At 32.0% G+C, this 22,404-nt stretch overlaps 1 protein-coding gene across 1 annotated transcript; it reads left to right on the top strand.

Annotated features, from left to right (window-relative positions):
• Positions 1–10,034: 10,034 nt before the first annotated feature.
• On the top strand, positions 10,035–18,216 carry LOC130820241 (nucleobase-ascorbate transporter 11). Its single transcript, XM_057685537.1, has 10 exons — positions 10,035–10,937; positions 11,500–11,597; positions 11,701–11,871; positions 12,161–12,261; positions 12,481–12,616; positions 12,720–12,770; positions 15,464–15,751; positions 16,252–16,486; positions 16,658–16,938; positions 17,683–18,216. The coding sequence occupies exons 1-10, from the start codon at positions 10,283–10,285 to the stop codon at positions 17,902–17,904; spliced, it is 2,238 nt and encodes a 745-aa protein (XP_057541520.1). The 5' UTR covers positions 10,035–10,282; the 3' UTR covers positions 17,905–18,216.
• Positions 18,217–22,404: the final 4,188 nt, after the last annotated feature.

Genomic DNA, 22,404 nt, shown 5'->3' on the forward strand with positions numbered 1-22,404 from the left:
AGGCTACTGTTGCTTCATTGGCACGCACTATCCCATGATTTTGACCAGAGGACTTGTTGCCTCGATTTCCCATGGTCCATCCTTCAGGGTAACCCACGATTTCAAAACATCGAGAGATATCATGACCTCGCTTGTTGCAGTGAGAACACACTTGTAAAGCATAACAATGTGAAGCCAAATGACCCGACTTCTTGCAATGAGTACACACAGTAACCGAGGCAGGCTTCACAGCAGCGCCACGACCCCGACCAACTGCTGCACGGACAGCAAACCCCACAGGAGGGAAAATTTCGTCTTGGACACGTGCAAAACCCCGTACAAGTTCTTCTTGAGATACTTGTTGATAGGCTTTGTTCAAGGATGGTAAAGGATCTTGAGCAAGAATATTGGACCTAATGTGTGCATAATACTCGGAATATAAACCAAGCAAAAATTGTTGCAACATATCGTCTTCACGGCGCTTTACATGTTGTTTACTAACATCACAAATACATTGACCACACTTACAAGAAATTAAAGGTTGTAATTGAGCAAGTTCATCCCACAAAACTTTTACTTTTCCAAAATAAATCGCAACAGACATGATTTTAGTTTGCTCACATTTATTAATTTGAGATTTCAACTGATGAAAATCCGAGGCCCATTCACAATGCAAAAACGTTCATGCAAATCATCCCACAAGTGTTTAGCATTATCATAATTGGAAAGCATAGATTTTACCTCAGGATCAATTGTATTCATGAGCCATGACACGAGCATACAGTGGACTACAACCCAATCCTCCTTTGTTGCGGGTGACATAACATCTGTAATCGTTCCATCAAGAAATCCGAATTTACGACGAGAACAAAGAGCAACTTTAATGGCATGTGACCAAGAATCAAAATTATCAAGTTTGAGTTTGATGGGTGTGATGAAATCTCCCGGCCTATCATGTGCATCGAGGTAGAATGGAGTGTTAATTTCTATTCTTTGTGATGGTGATGGAGCATCTTTGCCGGCCATGGCTTACCGAAGATCGAGAAAAAAATGTTTTGCTCTTGATACCATGAAAAGTTTGGCCAAAAATCCTTGCTTGCATTAACCGAGTCAAAGCATATATGTATTACAAGTTCTTCCTAAAAACTACCAATTATAACTTAATTGCCATAATATGGAATATACACCCAATCATTATATTCTAGACAAATATATTTTCCTAATGACCAATATTCTAGAAGATATTTCATGAATATTTCCGTAATATTTTTGGATTAAATATACAAAAGCTAGACATACAAACTATTAAGAAAAAAGAAAATGAAAAACAATATGGTCATATCAATAGACCTTTTTTACATACTAGTATTTAAAAATATCATAATTTGTAGTTATTTATAAAAATATAACAACTAATAATACTAATATTCTTAGTGATTAACTATACACAAACAAACACCTCTAAAGGAGAGGAAATTGGGGGTGAAGATTGCACTATTCAATTGTACATAATGTTTAGTAATCTAAATCACTAAATATATACTTATTTGCTACTGAAGTAACGAATGAGTGGAAATTAGGGTAATAGGCATGGTTTAGGAAAAGGGGAAGGAGATGGAGTGGAGAAGAGCGGGAAAGAGGAGGAAGAAGGGTTCTTTTTTTTGTATTTTTTTAGTTTTAAAATAAAATTATAGCAATAAGTTAGAATATGACGTGTGACATTTCAATTAAATGAGATAGCATAACTTGTTACACTAGGTAATCATTACCCGGAAGCTCTTTCGTTACAAATAGGAGCAAAAGATTAGATATTTGTAGAATAAACGTATGTTTAACACTTTATCTGTAGACGAGCTAAAAATTGACCTTTTAAAATAAAATTATCTTTTTTATTTTTAGGTTTAAAAATTTTGAAAAAGTAAAAATAAATCCCGCATAATATTTTATGCATATTTTTATTTCTTCACATTATAACGAGATCAAGTGATTCCACTCAAAATTCTTTTAAATTGTTTTGTATTAAAATGATTATTGTTTTAGACTTTTAGTTATGTGTTCATCATTAATAGGTGACTAATTGGCTTATTGACTACTCTTTAAATGTTGTTTTATATCTTAACACACTTGTAGTCATAAAAAATAGAATTGTTGCTATGTGAAAGATTGAAGATAATTAGTTTAATCTTTTAATGTTAACATTTGTCTGTTTTGGTAGGTTGTTGAACTTTTAGTGAGGTTGTTTAATAAATTATAATACATTGATTTTTAATGTTCTAAATTTTTGTTTATTAAATATTTACTTTGAATTTTATGTTTAATTTGATTTTGACTTTTTAACAACTTGTAAATATAAAGTCTAAATCAGTCGCTAATTTCAACATATTTACATTGAAGTTAGTCATGATATGTTGGTAAATAAAATACCATTTTTTTTGTTTTTTTTAAGAAGTTTTTATTTGTCATTTTTGATATTTAATTTGTTGTTTCATAAAAAATCTTTCTATTTATATAACAAATTTTTAACAAAAAATAACTTTGTTCATCCTCATTTTAATATTTAATAATATTTATACTGTTCATTTTAATAATACTATATTTCTTGTGGTTTCCACCTACTTCCCACAAATTTTATAAAAATATTTTCTTTAATTTTCATCATTATATTTCTTCCAACTAACCATACAATACACTATTCTTTCCGACATTTAAAATACACTCCAATTGTACTAGTTTTTGAAGGAAAAAACATGTTATTTAATTACACCAAAACTTGGTCGAGACCCTCTCAAATTGAGACTAAGAGTGGGCCGGTCTGATTTGTGTGTATAACAACATCACACATTTTCCCTTATTTTCCTATTTTTTGGGTATTATCAATTTTGACCTTAAAGGTATCAATTTCAACGTAAAGTAATACTTAAACATATAAATTAAAGTATAAAATTTCAATTTGAACCTATAAGTGATCAATTTTGATGTTAAACTGGTCAATTTCTTCCTAAATATGGTTCTGTTTCACAATTTTAGAACGAAGTTATATGAAATGGTATTATTCTATCATTCTATGGATGAATTTCAAACAAAAAATAAATAATCAATAAAACTATCAATAATAGTGTTAAAACTATTAACCTATTAAATTTGAACTAAATGCTATACAATATATCTATACAATTTGAACACTTATTTTTAAAATGATAATTGAAGATTAGAAATTCAAAATTGAGTTAGATTATCACTACAAGAAAAACTATTTTTAGCAACAGTTAAAGTCCTTGCTAAAAATAGTTTTTCGTTGCTAAAAATATTTTTTTGCAACGACTTTAGTTGTTGCGGGTACAGCCGTAGCTAAAAGTTTTAGCCACGACATTCTTAGTTGCAAAAGTCTGATGATTTTCGCAACGACTTTTATAGTTGCAAAATATTTGTCGTTGTAAATTCTTAGGTCTTTATTACAACGAAAAAAAAATCGTTGCGAAAGTTTTTGTGTTTTTTGTAACAACATATGCTATTCTTAAAAATGTATTTTTCACAACAACTTTACGTGTTGCCAAAATTTTTGTATATTTGGCAAAAAAATACATCTTTGTTAAAAATCTATTTTTTGCAACAACTTTACTTGTTGCATTACAAGAATATAAACATTGAAAATAATATATATATATATATATATATATATATATATATATATATATATATATATATATATATATATATATATATATATATATATATATATATATATATATATATATATATAAAATCTAAAACCAATATCAAATATCTAATATTATCATTAAATTTAAATATCAAAATAAAGTTAATTACAAAAAATACATATTTCCATGTCCACAATAAGTAAATGTACATAATGTTGATGTTTAAATACTAGCTACTCATTACATTAAAGTGTAAGTTATCAGCATTGACTTCATATCATCCGAGCAACAGTGGTTTCTGTATCCACTGTCACAGATACAGCCCCATGAACCACCCTATCAACAGCCGTATTCTGCTCCTCTTCACCCACATTCACTACTGCCTCTGCTTCATTGGCCCCTTCAAAATCTTTCGTATGTTCTACTGTTCTATCTTGTAGGCAGCCCTATGTCATTTGGTTTTGTTCAAAATTACTTCAATTAATTACAGAAACATAAAACATATTTATTGCAATTCACAAGTACATCGGAAAGATTAGTGAGCAAGAGGACATAAAATTAGCCTAGAAAAGCTTTAGTAACATAGACATAAGTGGGAGGAAAGACAGAAGCAGAACCCTTCAATAAACTAGTTTATGAACAACCATGAACATTAATATAAGATGGTACAAAGCTATAAACTAGGAGGCAAGACAAAAGCAGCATATGTGAAATTATAAACCATCTTGAAAGTGTCAGAAATTTGAAGAGTAGGTATGTGGTGCGTTTGTAGTAGAATTGTAATTGATGAATTTGGATTATGAGAAATGGAGTCAATAATGATGCAATGGATTTATTCTAATGCTTAAGTTGTTACATGCAAGTATATGCTCCTATTTATAGTAGGTTATGTTAGCTATTCTTCTAGTTACGTAGTCTATTCTAGAAAAATTATTAATCTAGATTTTTCCTAAGATATTCTTACTAGATTTTTTTATACAATATTTTAGATATATATCCTAGATGTTTTTAGCTTAGATATTTTACATAGATATTTTGTATACATACTTTTTCTAGTTATCTTAAGAATTTTCTAGATTAATTCTCTAATAGAAAGTACAGACACAAACCCATTAACTTGCCAAAGTGAATAAGATGGTAACAAAGCTATAAACCATCTTAAGACATGAACTCAACTTGAACTACTACAAACTTATAAACACCTAATTAGTTTATGAACAAACATGAACATTAATATTAGACAAACATGTAAACTACGATCAGGACGAGTATAAGCTTATAAACAGCTAATTAGTTTCTTTGTGGTAGGGGCTGATTGGTGTTGCAGTGCTGGGGTTGGGATGGGCAGAGTAAGAAAAGTAATGCTAGAACTAACAAGAAACAAACAATAAGCAAGCCTAATAGATAAATCCAATAGTTTCTTTTGTAAGGCCTAAGCAAAAACAAAAATTAAGCTAAACAAAACGAAAATCCAAAAAATTAAGCAAAATGAATAATCAGTTAATTCTAAAAAAGTAAGCAAAACCAAAATCAATTGCAGATTATTACTTCCTTTCTGCTTTCTTTTTTCATTGTTCTTTCAAGTGAAGACGAACGGTCGAACGTATTCAATGAAAAATTCAGCAAGCTTAAGACCAACTCTAATCTTTTAGATCCTTAAACCAAACATTAGAAAATCAATCATATTAACACAACGTTCACAAAAAAATTAATTGTCAATTTATGTGTCATAATTTAACTATTAATATATTCAATTTGACCAATTTACAAATTGTTGAGGAAAGAGTACTATCCAATTCTTTAATACTCAAATTACTATAACTTAATAATATGAAGCAGACGCATAAAATCATGTACTAAACAATATTAGATTATAGATAATCATATAAAAATAATAGAAAGTTTCAATAAAACATAAAAAATAATAATTCTTCTGTTCCCTTTTGTTTGTCCACTTTAAGATTTAGACTTTAAAAAAGTGAAATTTAAATTCGATTTTTAAAGTATATATATTGATAATAAAATATATTCATGTGGAATCTTGTTATAACTTATATTTGTCTTGACGTAAAGTTTTTTAATATATAATTTTTATAATTTTTTATGATGCGTGCTTAGAGATACCAAGGTTCAATGCAAAAGGTAAAGTGGACAAACAAAAAGGAACAGAGAGAATATAAAATAATTTAAATGTTGAATATCTTTGTAAAACCAAGTTTTCAGCCTAGAAAACATATATTTTTACTATAATAATTAACATATAATCTAATTTATTTATTTATATATAATAAACTTGTCAAATATAGGTGATAGAATTATTGTTTTAAATTTATTTCACTTATATTCTATCCTTATTATTTACTTAAATAATTAATATGTGATCTATTTAATTTGTGTAATTTTTTGAATATAGCCATGTAAGTGATATATCGAATAATTAATATGTTATAAAATGATTATCCATTGAAATTAAAAGATACTATTATCTAGCTTAATTGATTGTATATGGTAAAAAAAATTAGTAAATAAGGTATACTTTTAAAAATTTTTAAACTAATCACTTAAATGAATCTAATCTGAAAGATATTACATGATATATATGCTAAAAAATATTTACCTAATACAAATATGAAAAAAGCGAGAAAATTTTTATTGTAAAGTCGACATATGTCCTAATTGTTTCTTCATTAGTATATTGTGTAGAAATCTATTTAATTTGTGTAATTGTTTGAATATAGACATGTAAATAATATATAAGATTATCTTTGAAAAAGTACTCTAAAATTAATTTTTTTCTTAATTTATAACTAAAATATTTTTAATGAAAATTATTTTTTTTACATAAATGAATAATATGTTATCTGATAATAATCCATTGTAATTTTTTACATATCTCAATTGATTATATATGGTAAAAAAATCAAGTTATTATTTTAAAATTATTTCTGAATAATCAATTAAACAAAGCTAATCAGAAAGTTATTACATGAAATGCTAAAAAATATTTGCCTAACTAGAACAAGAAAAGAGCGGAAAATTTTTTATTGTAAAATCGACATGTGTCTTAATTGATTCTTGATTATATTGTGTAGATATATAGATAGATAGATAAATTCCATCACTTTCTTAGTATTAGGTTAAAATTGTGGGTTAATTATTGTTCAAGTTGAGGTTTTACGTTGAAAATTGATTTTTATTGTTTGTTTTGAATACTTAGGGTTTAATCTGAACTTGCAGATTGTTCATGATTTTAATGAATTTCACTGTTGAATGTTCCCATTTTAATGATTTATGTTATTCTATGTTTAATATGTAGAGGGCCGTCTCGTAAATTTTGAGGTCTTTGTGTCAAATTATATTATATAAACCCTTATAATTTAAAGAAAAAAAAATCAAAATACTAATATATGATAAAATCTCTATTGATTACATAACAACATTTGACTCTTTATTACTTGGTTACTCTCATGTAAAATAGTGTACAAGTGTTCACGGTAATTAAATCCATAAATCAAATAAGTATAAAAATGGATATGTAAGGCCCCTCTGATAATCAGGCCCTATGTGATAGATGACTTTACACATGCTATTCAACGACCATAATATATAAAAAAAATTACAAAATAACTACCTAATTTATAGCACCTTTTGCAAAAAACTACCTGATCTAATTTTTTTTGAAAAAACTACCTTAAATGACATAAACGTTTGCAAAAGACTACCACTTGACGATTTTCGTATGTTGACCGTTAAAATTTTATTTTGACCAGCACGTGGGGTCATGTGAGTTACTTAAATCAGTATTTGTTCCTCTTTTAAAACACGATTTCTTTCTAATTCTTTCCCTTTTTCCCTTCAATTCTAAAGAACCCTAATTCTTTCCTCAAATTGAATTATGTCTTCTCCTTCCACATGAAAATCGAAGCTCGATAGATGTGCTTTTGCAAAGAGAATTTCGTGGACCAAGGAATTTCGTTAATTGTTCTTCTTCCTCATTACTCTTGAACTCTAAAACTTCAAGTAATTTCTTCAATTTTGGAAGCTGTAACGCAATGTCATTTTCTCTCTTACTCTTAGAGGAGGATGATGGAGATAAGTTTTCATCAGATAATGGGAATTGTGTATGGGAAGTAACATGATAAACCCAATTTTTGCTTGAAAATTTATTGAAATTGTGAATAAAATTTGGTTATTTGCGGGTGGGTAAGGAAGTTGAATGTTGAGATGATAAAGATTAAAGATTATATAAAGAAGTCATTGAAATGGAAGGTTTTTCAAACAAATTGTGTTGTTCTTCAGGTTCTTCCAACAAATTAAGTTGAATGTTGGGTAAAAACAATATACTATTGAAATCTTTTACTTTTAATGACATTTCGATGCACATATTGTGTTGTTCTTTAAGTTTTTAAATTAGCTTGATTAGTCTCAAAATGATGAACATAAAATCAATCATGGGTGACCAAAAACTAAATATCTTACAAAACAGTTATACCCAAAGATATGAATCTTTTAGGATTTGCTTAAAATTAAATGAAAAAATACATGAATATTGAAGAGAGATCGAAAAGTATTTTAGAACAAATTGCCTCAATTGAAGTACCTCTTGTTTGAGATGATTGTTCTTGATAAAAAAAAATTTAGAACAAATTCTTATTTGGAGAAAGATAATTATAGAAAAATGAAATTCATGAAAGAGAAAAGTAAAAGGGAGTGATGAGAGGGAGAAGGAGAAGAAAATGGAGATGTAGAGTAAGAGAAGAAGAAGAAATCAAAGGAGGAGAAGATTTAGAAAAAAGAATATGTCATGTGCCTCTCACATACAAAGTCAATGCCTCACTTGACGGTCAACAAACGGTTTTTTTCAAGTGGTAGTCTTTTAAAAATAAAAATATCATATAAGATAGTTTTTGGAAAAAAAATTAGATTAGGTAATTTTATTTGCAAAAGATTCTATAAATTAGGTAATTTTTTTATAATTTTTCCTAATATATATGTACTACATTTTCCATTGAATATTGTTGATTTTTCCTAATATATATGTATTGCATTTTCCATTGAAGATTGTTGATGGGGATGGTCATGCAATCTCCTCTTTTAAAAATAGTCAACTTCTATTAGTAGACTAGGGCCGTTGAGGTGGTTTAAATAGAAGGAGGTTGGGTTATGTTAATTAAGTTGGATTAAGGTTTAAACTTTAAACGCAATTTGGTTAGGTCAAAGGCCATTTACTAGGTTAGTAGCTCATTTTATTTCACGGTCATTGGAATTTGGCAATGTGGTTATAATGCTTACACTTTTTGATTTTTTATGGCTATTATAATTTGCAAAATAAATACTTTGTAGATATATTTTCTAAAAGTCTCAAATTTTGCGTCTGTTTTTAATAAATAATATCACTTTGAATTGATGAAATATGATTGTTATAGAAGAAATATGACATTTATGTATATTTTTTTTATATTGTTGTTTTATGCAACATTTGACAAGGAGTTTAATGATTAATCTAATTTCAAATATAATAGAACTTGATACACTTAATTATAGACACATGATTGATATCTTTAGTGACACCACATCAATCTTCATTAACAAATGAATCTTTATGATACATTAAATTTATCTTCCTAAAACCCCACATAACAGAGAGTATAAATCTTCTAAGTATCATAAAGAGAGATTATATAATTCTATTGTAGTCACATTAAAAAAAGATTGCTTGCTTACCTTTGAAAGACTAAGATATAGAGGTTGAATGGGTGATAGCGAATAACTTTTAGTAGATTGAAGTTGTTAATTTGATAATAAAACAATTAATACTTTTAATTGCTAAATAAACGAAATAGAAGATAATCAACAATCAACAACCACAACCAACAACCAACAACCAACAATTAAATACCATAAGTAAAATTTAATTGTTAGATAACAAGTAACAAGTAACAAATAACAAGTAAAGGTGTGCAATGGTTCAAACTCGGACCGAATCGGCGGGAACCTGTTGGATTGGAAGACCGGAATTTAGAATATGCTAAGATTGAAGATCGGACTGGTTCCATTCGGTCCGATCTGGGTTTAGACTTGATGCAATTTTTGGAATCCAAAAACAAATTATATAATGGAAGATTTTAAATAATTTAGAAAACTAATTATTATAAAATTAAAATATTTAAGTTAACAAATTATTTTGTGTATATACATAAAAATTGTAATTATTATTCCTTTTTAAAATTACTTTTATAAATATTAGGTCTAGTCTGGTCTAACCTGAATTTTTCTGAGCTTAGACCGAATACCTAGACTGAAAAATAAATAAGACCCAAAACCCGAACCGGATGCAACCGATCCGGTCCAATCTTAACCTCTAGGAAATTTAGTAGTTTATATACATTGGAGTTTCACTTAGTCACCAAACACTTAACAATGTCTCATGATGCTCTGTAATAATTGACATCTTACTTAACCTTTACTCTTCCATCAAAATTATCTCTCTTCATTTTTTCCTGAAAAACAATACACTTTCACTTCATATTTGTAGGTGGGATGAGCTGAAGTACTAAACTAAAAGTTGGAAATAGTGCACCAATTTAAAATATTGAAGTGAAGTTTGAAACTTTAAAGCTGCACCCATCTAAGGAATTTCAATAATGGCAACTGGGTCAAGCTCAAAATCCCTAGATAAAACCAGTAAATCAAAAAGCACAACTTCAAATCCTCCAAACAACAATGTTGAACCTTTTGTTCCAAAGAGAGACCATGATCCAAGAGACTTGAGAACTTGGGCTAAAAGAACTGGGTTTGTATCTCTCTTTTCTGGGGAAACAACTGCAGGTTCAACTTTAAGTACTGGGATTTTCAGGAATGCAAGAGAAAGGAATGAGAGGGGTGGGAATGGGTTTGATTCAGAAAGGAGGAGACCAATTGAGGGAGGAGAAAATTCTGTTTCTCCAAAGATTGAAATTGATCCAGTTTTGGGTAAATCTAGAGTGGAAAAAGATGCTGAAATTCAGCAACTTGGTAATGGGAATGGGAATGTAAATAGGAGGGGAATCAATGGGAATGCTAATGATTTGGGTTCTATAAATGAGGAAAGGAGAGTTGGAATTGAAAGAAATGGTAATGGAGGTGGGAATGATTTTTCTGAGGGTACTAATATGGCTGCTCAATTGAAAAGACATGAACTTGATGGAGAAAATGAAGTAAATTTTTATGAAAAATCTCCTAATTTAGAAGTTCCCATTCTTGGAAGGCAGCCTAGGAGTTTCAAAGTTAAATGTGGGGTTTTGGATAATCCAGGTTTTGGTAAGTGCCTTCTTATAATTTTTTACTGTTTTTTTTATGAATTTTTTGAGTTTTTATATGTGATATATATTTGTATATCTTTGTCTTCAATGATTGTTGCAATAAAATGTGTAAGCTCTTGTTGGATTTATTTGAAGGACTTATTGCACCAAATTTGTGATTTAAAACTTACGTGAGAAGGAAGCGCAGAAGGAATTTTAATCATGATGTGAGTTGGGATCATGTTTGTGCCAAATTAAAGTATATGTGGCTTTCTATTTGCTGGTAAAATGTTATTGCAAATTTCAATTGAGCAGAGATATTACTAAGATAATATGACTTGTGGAAGAGAAAAATAAATTTGAGCGACAATGAGAAAATTATGACATGTTCTGCCATCTTGGAGCTTTAACCATCTGCGTAAGCTTGTGGTTCCTTTGGTTCCTTTTCAAACTAATTATTTATAATATTGTTTTATTATGCTTCTATTGCAAAATCATATCCCATAGGCTCTGTATTTGTTGAAATGTGAAATGATACTTATTCATGCACAATTTCTAATATTTGTTTGTGTGTATGGCAGTTCCAGTTATCTACTATGGACTCCAGCATTATCTTTCACTTGCAGGTTCACTTGTTTTGATCCCTCTTGTAATGGTACCTTCAATGGGTGGAACTGATGTAAGAATTTGTGTCATCGATAATAACTAATTATTTCATTTTAGAAAAGGGGTTGCATAGATTAACATTGTTACTGAGGTCAATTTGTTCCTTCATGATGCAGAAAGATACAGCAAATGTTGTCTCCACAATGCTGCTGGTATCTGGCATCTCAACGCTGTTGCATTCGTTCTTCGGGACTCGTCTTCCATTGGTGCAGGGAAGCTCATTTGTATATTTGGCTCCCGCACTAGTCATTATGAACTCCGAGGAGTTTCGCAACCTTACACAGCATGTAAGTGTTGTTTCCTACTTTACTTTGTACGATTCAATCAATTGACATAACCACAAAATGCGGATGTTTTTATAGTAGAAAATGTGATATTATAAGCACACCTCCCCTCCATCCTTTCTGCATCATTTTTTAGATGGCCATAATTAATTTCTTGGTTTCCATGAGATTATGAACTCCGTTGAACCTGTTGATCTTTATACACCATCATTAATTTATTAATATTATAATTGTTGTTGCAATCCAGTGACGATTTTTTCCCACCTTTTTTATACTATATAATGAATTACAGAAATTCAGGTACATAATGAGAGAACTACAAGGGGCTATAATAATCGGTTCACTTGTTCAAAGCATATTGGGATTCAGCGGCATCATGTCTTTGCTATTAAGGTAGGTTTGAGGCTTATTTGAAGGACAACTGATACCCAAAAACCAAAATAATTTGCTCTTTCTTCAGGACTTCCCTCCCTGTCTCTCGGCTGGATTGATATCTTGGTCAATGGGCCCATTCTCAATTATTTTGGGAAGTTTTAGTATACAGGCTTAGATTGCAAGTGAGGTGTTTTGATTTTAAGTTTAAACTATAATTCCTTTTACATGTCTTTTCAGGTTAATAAACCCCATTGTCGTTGCTCCGACAATGGCTGCTGTTGGTTTAGCATTTTTTAACTATGGGTTTCCTCAAGCTGGTAGTTGTGTTGCAATAAGCATACCGTTAATACTGTTGGTCCTTTTCTTCACTTTGGTAAGCTCTTTTGTTGCTAAAGAATGATCTTTGTTTTTCTGAACTGAACCTGTTTACGATTTGGACAATAGTTGTGACTTATGGTTCTTTTCTCGTTTTTCAGTACCTTCGAGGCGTATCTATCTCAGGGCATAGAATATTCCAAATCTATGCGGTATGTGTATCAGTTTCCTATCAGTCTTTTTAAAGATTTTTGTGTGGTCGATTCTGGTGGTCTTATCTAGAAGCTAGGGGGTCCAAATGTCTACATTAGCCTTCACTAGACTCTACAGTCTGCAGCCTCTTATCACTCCGTGTAATTCTAGTCCAGTGTTTTGCTTTAATGGTTATCTTCCTTGTTCCGATTTGTCCGTGTGATAAGCTTCACGTGTTACTATCATTATCCTTTCATATTAGCAGCTCCCAAACTAGAAGCAATCATGTTTTTGTAACTAGTACTCATTTATCTAGCTATTTGTAGCGGGGGATATTGGTGTGAGCTCTTTGATGCTTTTGTTGAGCGCTCAGAACTCATATTTGCTCTTGTGTTGTGAGAAAGTTATTTGATGACCACTCATTGACTCATTTCTTGGACACAATTGTGCTACAATTGCTAAACATAGAATTGTAAAACTAAAATTTACCACAAGCACTACTACATCAAGTATGAACGTAACTTGATCATGAACAATGAAAAACGAACTTTTGTTGTTGAACTTGGGATCACAATCTCATGAATATCGAGGAGATACTGGTACACAAAATGTCCGAAAACTCTTACTAGTGTGCTACAAACCAAAACATTGAGGCCTCTCAAGTTTGGTTTTCTCTTGCATCATAGTCCATGTGGGGTCTTAGTTTTGAATAACTAACTCCTACATGATCCCACTAACTCCTATATTTCTAGAAAATAATTAAAATAACTAACTCTTAATAATAACTATTTTATTTTTGAATCAAATCTCAACAGATAATAGCTAAGGTACCTTTTGGAGAACCTATCGGCCATTGGTTATAGATTCTTCCATTCCAATAGATATAATACAAGACAAATTTCACAGCATTTTAATTGAAAAGAAAGCATCTGTTGGATTTCTCACCTTCATTGTCAAAATATAAATTGTTCAACCATTAGTTTCATGTATCCTATTTTGATGCAAAAACTCTTGTTTATGAACAACGCATCTCCATCTTAAATCTTTATAAAAAGTTTTAGTTTGAACCAATGCTTGCTCTTGCAAACGTGTCTAGATCCCCCGTGTTGATTTGCTAAGGAAAGTTCTCCTACAAAATATTCTCTTGTAAGTTTGTTTTAAATTTAAAGAAAAAGGATCAATATTTTGTGTAGAATTAGATTGTTTTAATTGCTCATTGCGCGTTGAAGCTTGACTACTCTTTTCCTTATACGCATTCATTAGTTCATCTTCCTTTTATAGATGAAGAAATCTTTTTCTTACTTGTTTTGGTCTACCAGACTCCTACCAAACTTTTAGACTGATCTTGGATACTTTTGGGAGTTACCCTTCTTACTTTTGTTGGTCTCTTTCGACTGATCATCAACTGTGTCTCCTTTAGCTCTTCGTCCTAAACACTGAACCGACTTGTAAATCCTAATTCTTTAGTTGATTCCATAAGTTGATATACATCAAAGAGAGTACTAAACATATTGTTTATAATGTGTCTATGTTATCGACATTTTCCTCACTAGTTCCTCTTGTCTTCTTTACCGCTTTGTCCTAACACTGAACCGACTTAGGAATTTTAATAATGTATGCAACATTGAGGGTCGTCAAGAGGAAGAACATCTTTTGCAATCACAATAGAAAATCAACTTCAAAGAACTTAACTAGATCAACAAAGTAGGAAGTCAATCATAAAACTTGTCATGCTTGGTTGTAAACGTTAAGATTGTTACAATTATTCAACAAAGGGTTGTAAAACTAAGTATTATAATATACACTGCTACAACTTTGAACTTGGTTGTTGTATTTTGCAAATGATTTGCTAACTCTATTAATAGAGTTCGAATAATTAAATGCCAATCCTTGCCCACTTTGGTAATGCTCTTTCATTCCCTCGCTCATGCCATGGAGCATAGCATTCAAAACAAAACGCACATAAGCAGCATGCATCGAATTGGCACTATCCTATGTCAAAAGGTGAATGCACCGACTTGAAGCCTACTTCGTCCGTTTTGGACAATTTTTTCGCAGTTGTGCTGACTCGTTGCTTGACTAACGACTAGACGCCTGTTTTGCCTTACTTTTAGTTATTTAATGACTTTAACTTAGAAATCCCAATCTTTTGTTATTAACCCAAATCATTTGGGTTCAAGGTTTGGACATTATTATTGTTGTTGAACTTAAAATGCTTCCTAATGCTCAAAAGTTCAACAAATTGTTGGCATGCGATTCAAATCTAGAAAAACATCTTATATTGTCTATGATTGCTTTAAAATTTTTTTAGCAAACTAATCATACCAACAATGTATATTCAAGTTGGTCGAATGCTTCCATATCTCCAAGTATAGCGTGTGTAGCAAGGATGTTTCTTTTTCTCATTGTGCCCACATTTGCGGTAAAAAATATGGAACACATGTTACATAATAGTTTATTTGATGGGGTTGGAAAGCTCTCTTTATATTTACAGCTTATATTCTTCTTAATTAGTAATGATCAAATGAGCTACTTGAAGTTTTCTGATTGTTCTATGTTCAAATTTACATAGGAATACTTTTTTTTTTTTTTTTTTTTTGCCAAATTTACAAAATTTTAGTACTTTTGAAACATATATTTGATGATAGGATTGGAGAGTACTTTATTTATATTTAGCTGACTATTTGTTACTTGATTGCATTAATCGTCACAGGTTCCACTCACTATTGTGCTTGTATGGGCATACGCTTTCTTTCTGACGGTTGGTGGAGCCTACAACTTTAAAGGTTGCAGCCCTAACATCCCAAGCTCAAATATCTTGGTTAATGCATGCATTAAGCATTCTTACACAATGAAGCACTGCCGCACTGATGTATCAAAAGCATGGAGCACGTCTGCTTGGGTTCGGATTCCATACCCATTACAGTGGGGTGTCCCTATCTTCCGCTTCAGGACTTCTATCATCATGATCATTGTCTCATTTATTTCATCTGTAGATTCGGTGGGTACCCTGTCTTTCAAATCCAAATATCTCCTTATAAATAACAAAATGGGTTAGAAAACTTTGGTAGTTAGTATTTTCAAGGAACCAACTCAACCAAAAGCTTAAGCTGATGGTGAGGCCCTAGGATATGTTATATACTCTAACACACGCAGTTTAAATGAGGGATATTTGAGATTCAAACCCGTGACCTCTTGTCACACTGTCTTTTGATATGGTTGAGGCTCAAAATATGTTACACACTCTAACAAGTATTACCACTAACGTTGTTTTCCAACTTAGCAAGCATCAAATGTTGCTTCTTGGAATACTCATGTAAAAAATGTAATACAATGAACTTTACCCTTGAGTATGACTAAAATTCCAGGTGATAATCAGTTCAGTTCTCTTGATGGATTGACTTGAAGTTATCCCGCTTACATTTTTACAGTATATGTTTTCTGGCACCTTTTTTAGCACGATAATGAACATCTAATGTAAAAAAACTGCAACTTGTGCAGGTTGCAACATATTATTCTGCATCGTTAAGACTCAATTCAATGCCTCCGACCCGGGGAATCGTGACTAGAGGAATTGCTCTCGAAGGTTTCTGCAGTTTACTGGCTGGGCTGTGGGGTACAGGCACCGGATCAACAACTTTAACGGAGAACTTGCATACAATCAGCATAACTGAGGTAGCAAATCGAAGGGGTGTACAGCTTGGTGCCGTATTATTAATCTTATTATCTTTTCTAGGTAATCAAAATTCAAAGCTTCTGCAACCAATAGCTAAATCTATCTTATTTCCCACATAGTTTTAAAGTCTACTTTGTTTGCTCTATAATTTTTACTCAAGCTATCTTATTCTTACTAAGATTCGCGTCACTACGTAGTCTCTTATATGTATAAATACGCTCTGTGATTCAGGAAAAGTGGGTGGTATTCTTGCTTCCATTCCGATAGCACTTACTGCTTCTGTGTTGTGCTTCATTTGGGCCCTCGTTGTAGCTCTTGGTCTCTTAAATTTGCAATATACTCAAGCATCTAGTTTCCGAAACATGGGAATAGTTGGTGTTTCCTTGTTTCTTGGACTGTCGATCCCGGCATATTTCCAGCAGTTCCAACCTGAGCTAAATCTGATTTTACCCAGTTATCTGATTCCGTATGCAACAGCATCTAATGGGCCAGTTCATACTGGCAATAAACAGGTAAGCACTGTTTGATTGATAGAGGTGAATTGACAAGTTATTCACAGAACTGAGAATAATATGATTTTTATTAATAACCAAATCTACCATGAACATACAATCGAAAACACCTTCTTTGTTGGTTTTATCATTAATAAGGGTAAAGTTGCGTACATCTGACCCTCCCAAACCCCACTCTAGGTGGGAGCCACTTTATGGCATTGGGGATAAAGGAATATTATTGTTATTATTATTATTATAATTATTATTAGCATGAAAATACAACTTTTTAAAATAGGTGCCATGTGATGCAAGAACAATACCAAAGCCTTGATCCCTAAAGATTGTGATCATCTGGAGAATAGATTTTTGCTTCAGGATCATGGGATGTGACTAGGTTTTACTTTCTTAGTTGTCGTAGATCTAGTGTTCACCCCCTCCTTTTGTCCGGGCTTGTGATTAGCAATGAGCGACGAACACTCACAGACAGTTTTCGGGTGCGTTGTAATGCCTGAATTTAATTTGAGAATCCACTTAAAATACCTATAATGACTTGAAATCATGTAGTATTGCTTATCTTGTACTTCACCTTTTATCTAGTGTGTCTGGCTGAAACTAAGCTTCAGAAATCACGCATGGACACATCTAGGCATGTCAAGAGTTTATGTTTTCTCTGAGCTTTTGTTCATATTAATATTTTTGCTTTTTCTTCCACTTCTTCCCACCCCATTTTATGGAGCTAATTACGGTTCTCGTTTGCAACAGTTTGATTTTGCGATGAATGGTATTTTCTCCATGAACATGGTAGTGAGCTTCTTGATAGCCTTTATACTGGACAACACGGTTCCTGGAAGCAAGCAAGAACAAGGGGTATATAAGTGGTCAACCCCCGAAGATTTGGCTGCCGATGCTTCTTCTCAAGCTAATTATAGGTTGCCCAATAAAGTGGCCTGTGCTTGCTGCTGGGCTAAGTGTCTAGGTGTATGACCAGACCAGTAAGTGTCTAGGGGTATGGCTCAATTTATCAAAGGCCTTTCTCAAGATTATACACTCGATTTTGGGATTTATGTATTACAGCTCAATGGAGTGAAGGAAATTATGCAAGCATACACATTATATGAAACAAGTGAAGTGCGTGTGAAGCGTGTGAAGGTGCGTGTGAACAAACGTATGTATTACAGCTCGATTTGGGGATTTATCTTTTAGTCTATGATCATTTCCATAGTGTATGTGCGTGTGAAGCGTTAATTGATGTACAATATTGAAACTCAGAAATCAATGAAAATGGAGTTTCACTTGTATTCCTTCCATATTTGTTCCCCTTGAAATCAGTAATATCTTTCGTGCAATTCTTGTTGTTCAGCAGTGCAGTATAAAATAATTATTTCATGAAGGTTCATTGATATGCTGTCGAAAGTATTGTCAGCAGCTCAGCTTAGTGTTGACTGATTTCACGGGCAAATGTTCCTGCGTAAACTGGTGGTTAAGAGAGTTTTTGGCCGAGCTTTTGCCGCTTGTTAACTCTGTCTACCACGTTTTTATTTAGATGGACTAGAATCATGGGAGTCATGGGTGTACATCGTGGGGTTTACCTGTATCCCCTCAACCCAATGACTTCGACTACGACATTGAGAATCAGCATCAAGAATCTGCGTGGATTCTGAAGGGATCTGCCATACTTGTTTGTCATTGGTATCATCTGTCAAGAACTGATCAATGATGACAGGCTGCGTGGAGCTTAAACCGGTCGAAGCCTGCTTGAATTAAATAAAAGATTGTATGATTGTGTTTATCAATGATATTTGTTATCCCTGAAGAAGTTAAAGCTTACAGATTAGAATTTTTTATTTATTAAAGGGTAGGTTGAGGAAAGGGGTAGCTAGGTGAGAATCGAATTCAATATTTTTTCTGAAAAGTAATACTTGCTCTCCAACTGAGCCTAAATCTAATTCTTACGGATTAGAGTAATTAGTTAATCAAGGATCATTCAAAAACATCCTTAAAGGGTGAGGTCGTTGTATATATATTCTTGATTCCCCTACGCAGCTTTGGCAAGAGTCATTTTCATAACTCCTCCATGAGACGGAGCGTAAATCACCAACTTAACCAGGCTATTATGTATCGACTTAGTAGAATGTAGATTATTCTTCTTCATCTCTTGAGTCTTGACCCTTCACTTAATGTTGCTTCCTTCGTCTTCATGTTAACTTTTTGTTCATAGCACATATCATTGTTATGTCAAGACCAAATTACCATGTGATGAAGGTGATTCTAATCACAAAAAAATGATGGAAGACGATAAACCAAATTGCAAACCAAACTAGAGGTTAAAACGAAGGCCATAAGGTAAACTAAGAACACCAAACACATGGAGACATCAATGATGGTATAAATACATTTTTGGATTTTAATTTTCAGCTTCAATTTTCTGTTATAGTTCAAAGATTACAAACCTATTAAATTTTGGCACCACCTGTGATTAATCTGGAACTCAAACGAAAATTAGTGGGTCATAACTCGAATTATAACCCGTGACTCAAAAAGAACTTGACTTGAAAATAGTAGAGAAAATTGAGTCAAACTTGTTCAAAATTCAAACTTGAACATTTTGACCCATTTTCTATTAAAGGTTAACATTCTCAGTTCCTCATTATCAGAAGTAAGATTAATTATTAAATCAACATTCAATGAACTAATATTTACTAAGTTTTAAATCGAAATGATTTTATTAATAGTCTAATAAGATCTACAAGAATTAAAATAAGACAATTAAAACAATAGCCTTGAACGTCATTATTAACAAAATAAGTTGGTGACAAAACATAGATATGATAATAAGAATTCCAATATAATTTAAAATTACTAAAATCCAAAAGTTTAAATTAACTTAATCCATATTCAAGGTTAATTAATTATAATGAAAAAAGAAGGTTAAAAATGAGCCAATTTCAAAAGACCTTATCTTATAGATCCTTTATCATTTGATCCTACATAATTGCTAGTGATTAATAAACAAAAATTTCTAATCAATAACCGTGATCAAATCACCACAAAAAAATAATATTAAAGTAAATAAAATCAAAAAAGATAAATTAGAATAACAAAACTTTCAACTAGGGGTGCTCAATGGGCCGGGCCCCCATTTTGAGCCCTTATTCGGCCCGTTTCTAGAAGGGCTTTGTAAGGGCCGGCTCGAAAACGGGCTATACTTTAGGTAAAATGAAACGGGCTATAAAAGAGCTCAATAAAGGCCGAAAACGAGCCTTTGTAAATAGCACAATTAATGTATAATTTAAATATTATAAATGACAATGTCAATGAAATTGATTGGTGTTTTTATGACGTTTTTTTTGGATGAGTATGAAGGAATATTGTTGTATGGAAAATTCTCTACTAGCTAGTCCATTAGAGGTGTTGGGTTGGTTAGGTGATTAGGTTTAAACTTTTGGAAATCAACCTTGAGTTATGGATTGTAAATGGTGAAATGAGTTTGAACCTTCTTTGGAATTTTGTACTAATTAATGATTAAAGTTTGGGTAAATTTTGTTTCAATTAATTTTCATATTATGATTGTAATTAGCTAATTGGATTTGTTGGAGATGCAAGAATTAGGTGATAAATGGTTATGAAATGTGACATTAATTGATTTTGAGTTGCAGCATACAAAGTTGAAATGAATTTATGTTGTCGGTTGAAATGAATTTAGGTATTAACGAGAATTTTAGTATTGTAGGTTTTGGACAAGTTGTGAATTGAAGTATAAAACCCAGTGTTGACTGGAATTTTTGTACTCGTACTAGTAACATTGAATTTTATTGTTATCTAAATTCTAAGTTGAGTGATTTTATTTTCGAATTGAAAATATGAATGTTTATAATAGCATTAGTATAAATTATGATTTGAATGTGGATTAAGAGTATAAATAAAAACTTGGTGTCGAGTAAATTTGATTGTGAAATGGAGATATGAATACAAGTTGGAATATGAAATAATACTTGATGAGTTGGATTTTCTTAGTTTGAATAATTAGTTGAATATCATATTATATTATAAGTTACACTATGGAGCTAGTTATATGGTTAATGGTTGAAATGATCATGAATTATAGGTCAAGTGACTAAATTATATAAGGTTATGCCTACATTGTAACACCCCTGAATTTCCGACCTTTGTACGAAACCAAAACCGTAAAGGATGGGAGGAAATTCGGGTGTTACATAAAAGAAAAGGAAAAGAATTACGTTAAATATTAACTTCAAAAAGGTGAGTGGAAATTTCGGCAGCATCTCTTCTGAAAATTGAACATGTGGTAGAGCAATTAGCACAATAAAAACATTAAACTAATCTAAGCCATCATTGCCTTTAAAATCTCACACCACGGCGGAATGATTCGTCACTGGCTTCTCAAATCAACATGCCAAACATGGATCGTGGTTCCAGTGTCGACGCTTGTGTTCTAAAATGACTTAACTCCTTAAAACCATACAGAGTTATAAACTACGCAGCGGAAATATAAATATATAACGAAGGACATGAGGCCTCATAACAAAACATACACAACTAAAGTTTACAAAAGATAAACAAGAGCTACAAAATCGAAAGATAATGGTATGATACAGGTTATGCTTCGCCCTAATCACTCTCCCCCAATGCAATGCAATGCAACAGAAGCTCCAATACATGCTACGCCTGTCTATGATCCTCCTACTGCTCGACAGTAGACCAAAGACAAATGTGTCATAGCAGGACAATCATATAAAGTCATCAACAATCAAACACAAACACAAACACATACACGTCAGTCACTAGCATCAAATATAATAAGGCCAACTACTAGATAACATTATGTTATACAACAACATAAGATGATTTCATAAGACACAAGCATAGATAGTAACTGTTTATCGTCCGATTATACTTCTTAATCTCATTACGTCCTTTCCAACCTGAACCATGTGTTCTTAGGTAGAATGCAGATCTTCACACTCCTCTTCTTAAAATATAAACTCTTGTAAAACACGCATAGTATCACTCAACCAAGGCATTAACAGACTACTTAACACATGACCCTATAAAGCTTGTCTACCTTAGAGTAAGTGTGATCATAATCTATCTTTGGGACTGGTAACTCCCTCGAGGTAACTTAACTTAGGCACACTTCTCACTAGCATAAACTACTCTATCATCGAATAAACTTTCTATCAATGAGTAAACGTTCTATCAATGTGTAAGCTTTCTATGAATGAATAACTTTCTATCAATGAGTAACATTCTTTAGTGGATCTTCTCTCCACTTCATGGCATAGTGACACGGCCAAGGGCGTTATCGGCCATCCGGCGCCCATGGCAAAGTATGAGCTCATACCCCCTCCAGCTGACTCTATTGGGTCCTACCTTCGGGAAAAACTAACACACTGGGGTACTGAACCAGTGAAGAGGCCACCGTATTAGGGTTTGCAAGGCCCGCATGATAACACCTCGGTCAAG

Source organism: Amaranthus tricolor, chromosome 8 (assembly GCF_026212465.1).
Source record: "Amaranthus tricolor cultivar Red isolate AtriRed21 chromosome 8, ASM2621246v1, whole genome shotgun sequence".
Classification (NCBI taxonomy): Eukaryota; Viridiplantae; Streptophyta; class Magnoliopsida; order Caryophyllales; family Amaranthaceae; genus Amaranthus; species Amaranthus tricolor.

Coding starts and splice junctions, on each gene's coding strand:
- LOC130820241 (XM_057685537.1), top strand. CDS start 10,283: ATGGCAACTGGGTCAAGCTCAAAATCCCTAGATAAAACCAGTAAATCA. Junction 10,938..11,499: donor TTTGGATAATCCAGGTTTTG/GTAAGTGCCTTC, acceptor TGTGTATGGCAG/TTCCAGTTATCTACTATGGA. Junction 16,487..16,657: donor AATCTTATTATCTTTTCTAG/GTAATCAAAATT, acceptor TCTGTGATTCAG/GAAAAGTGGGTGGTATTCTT.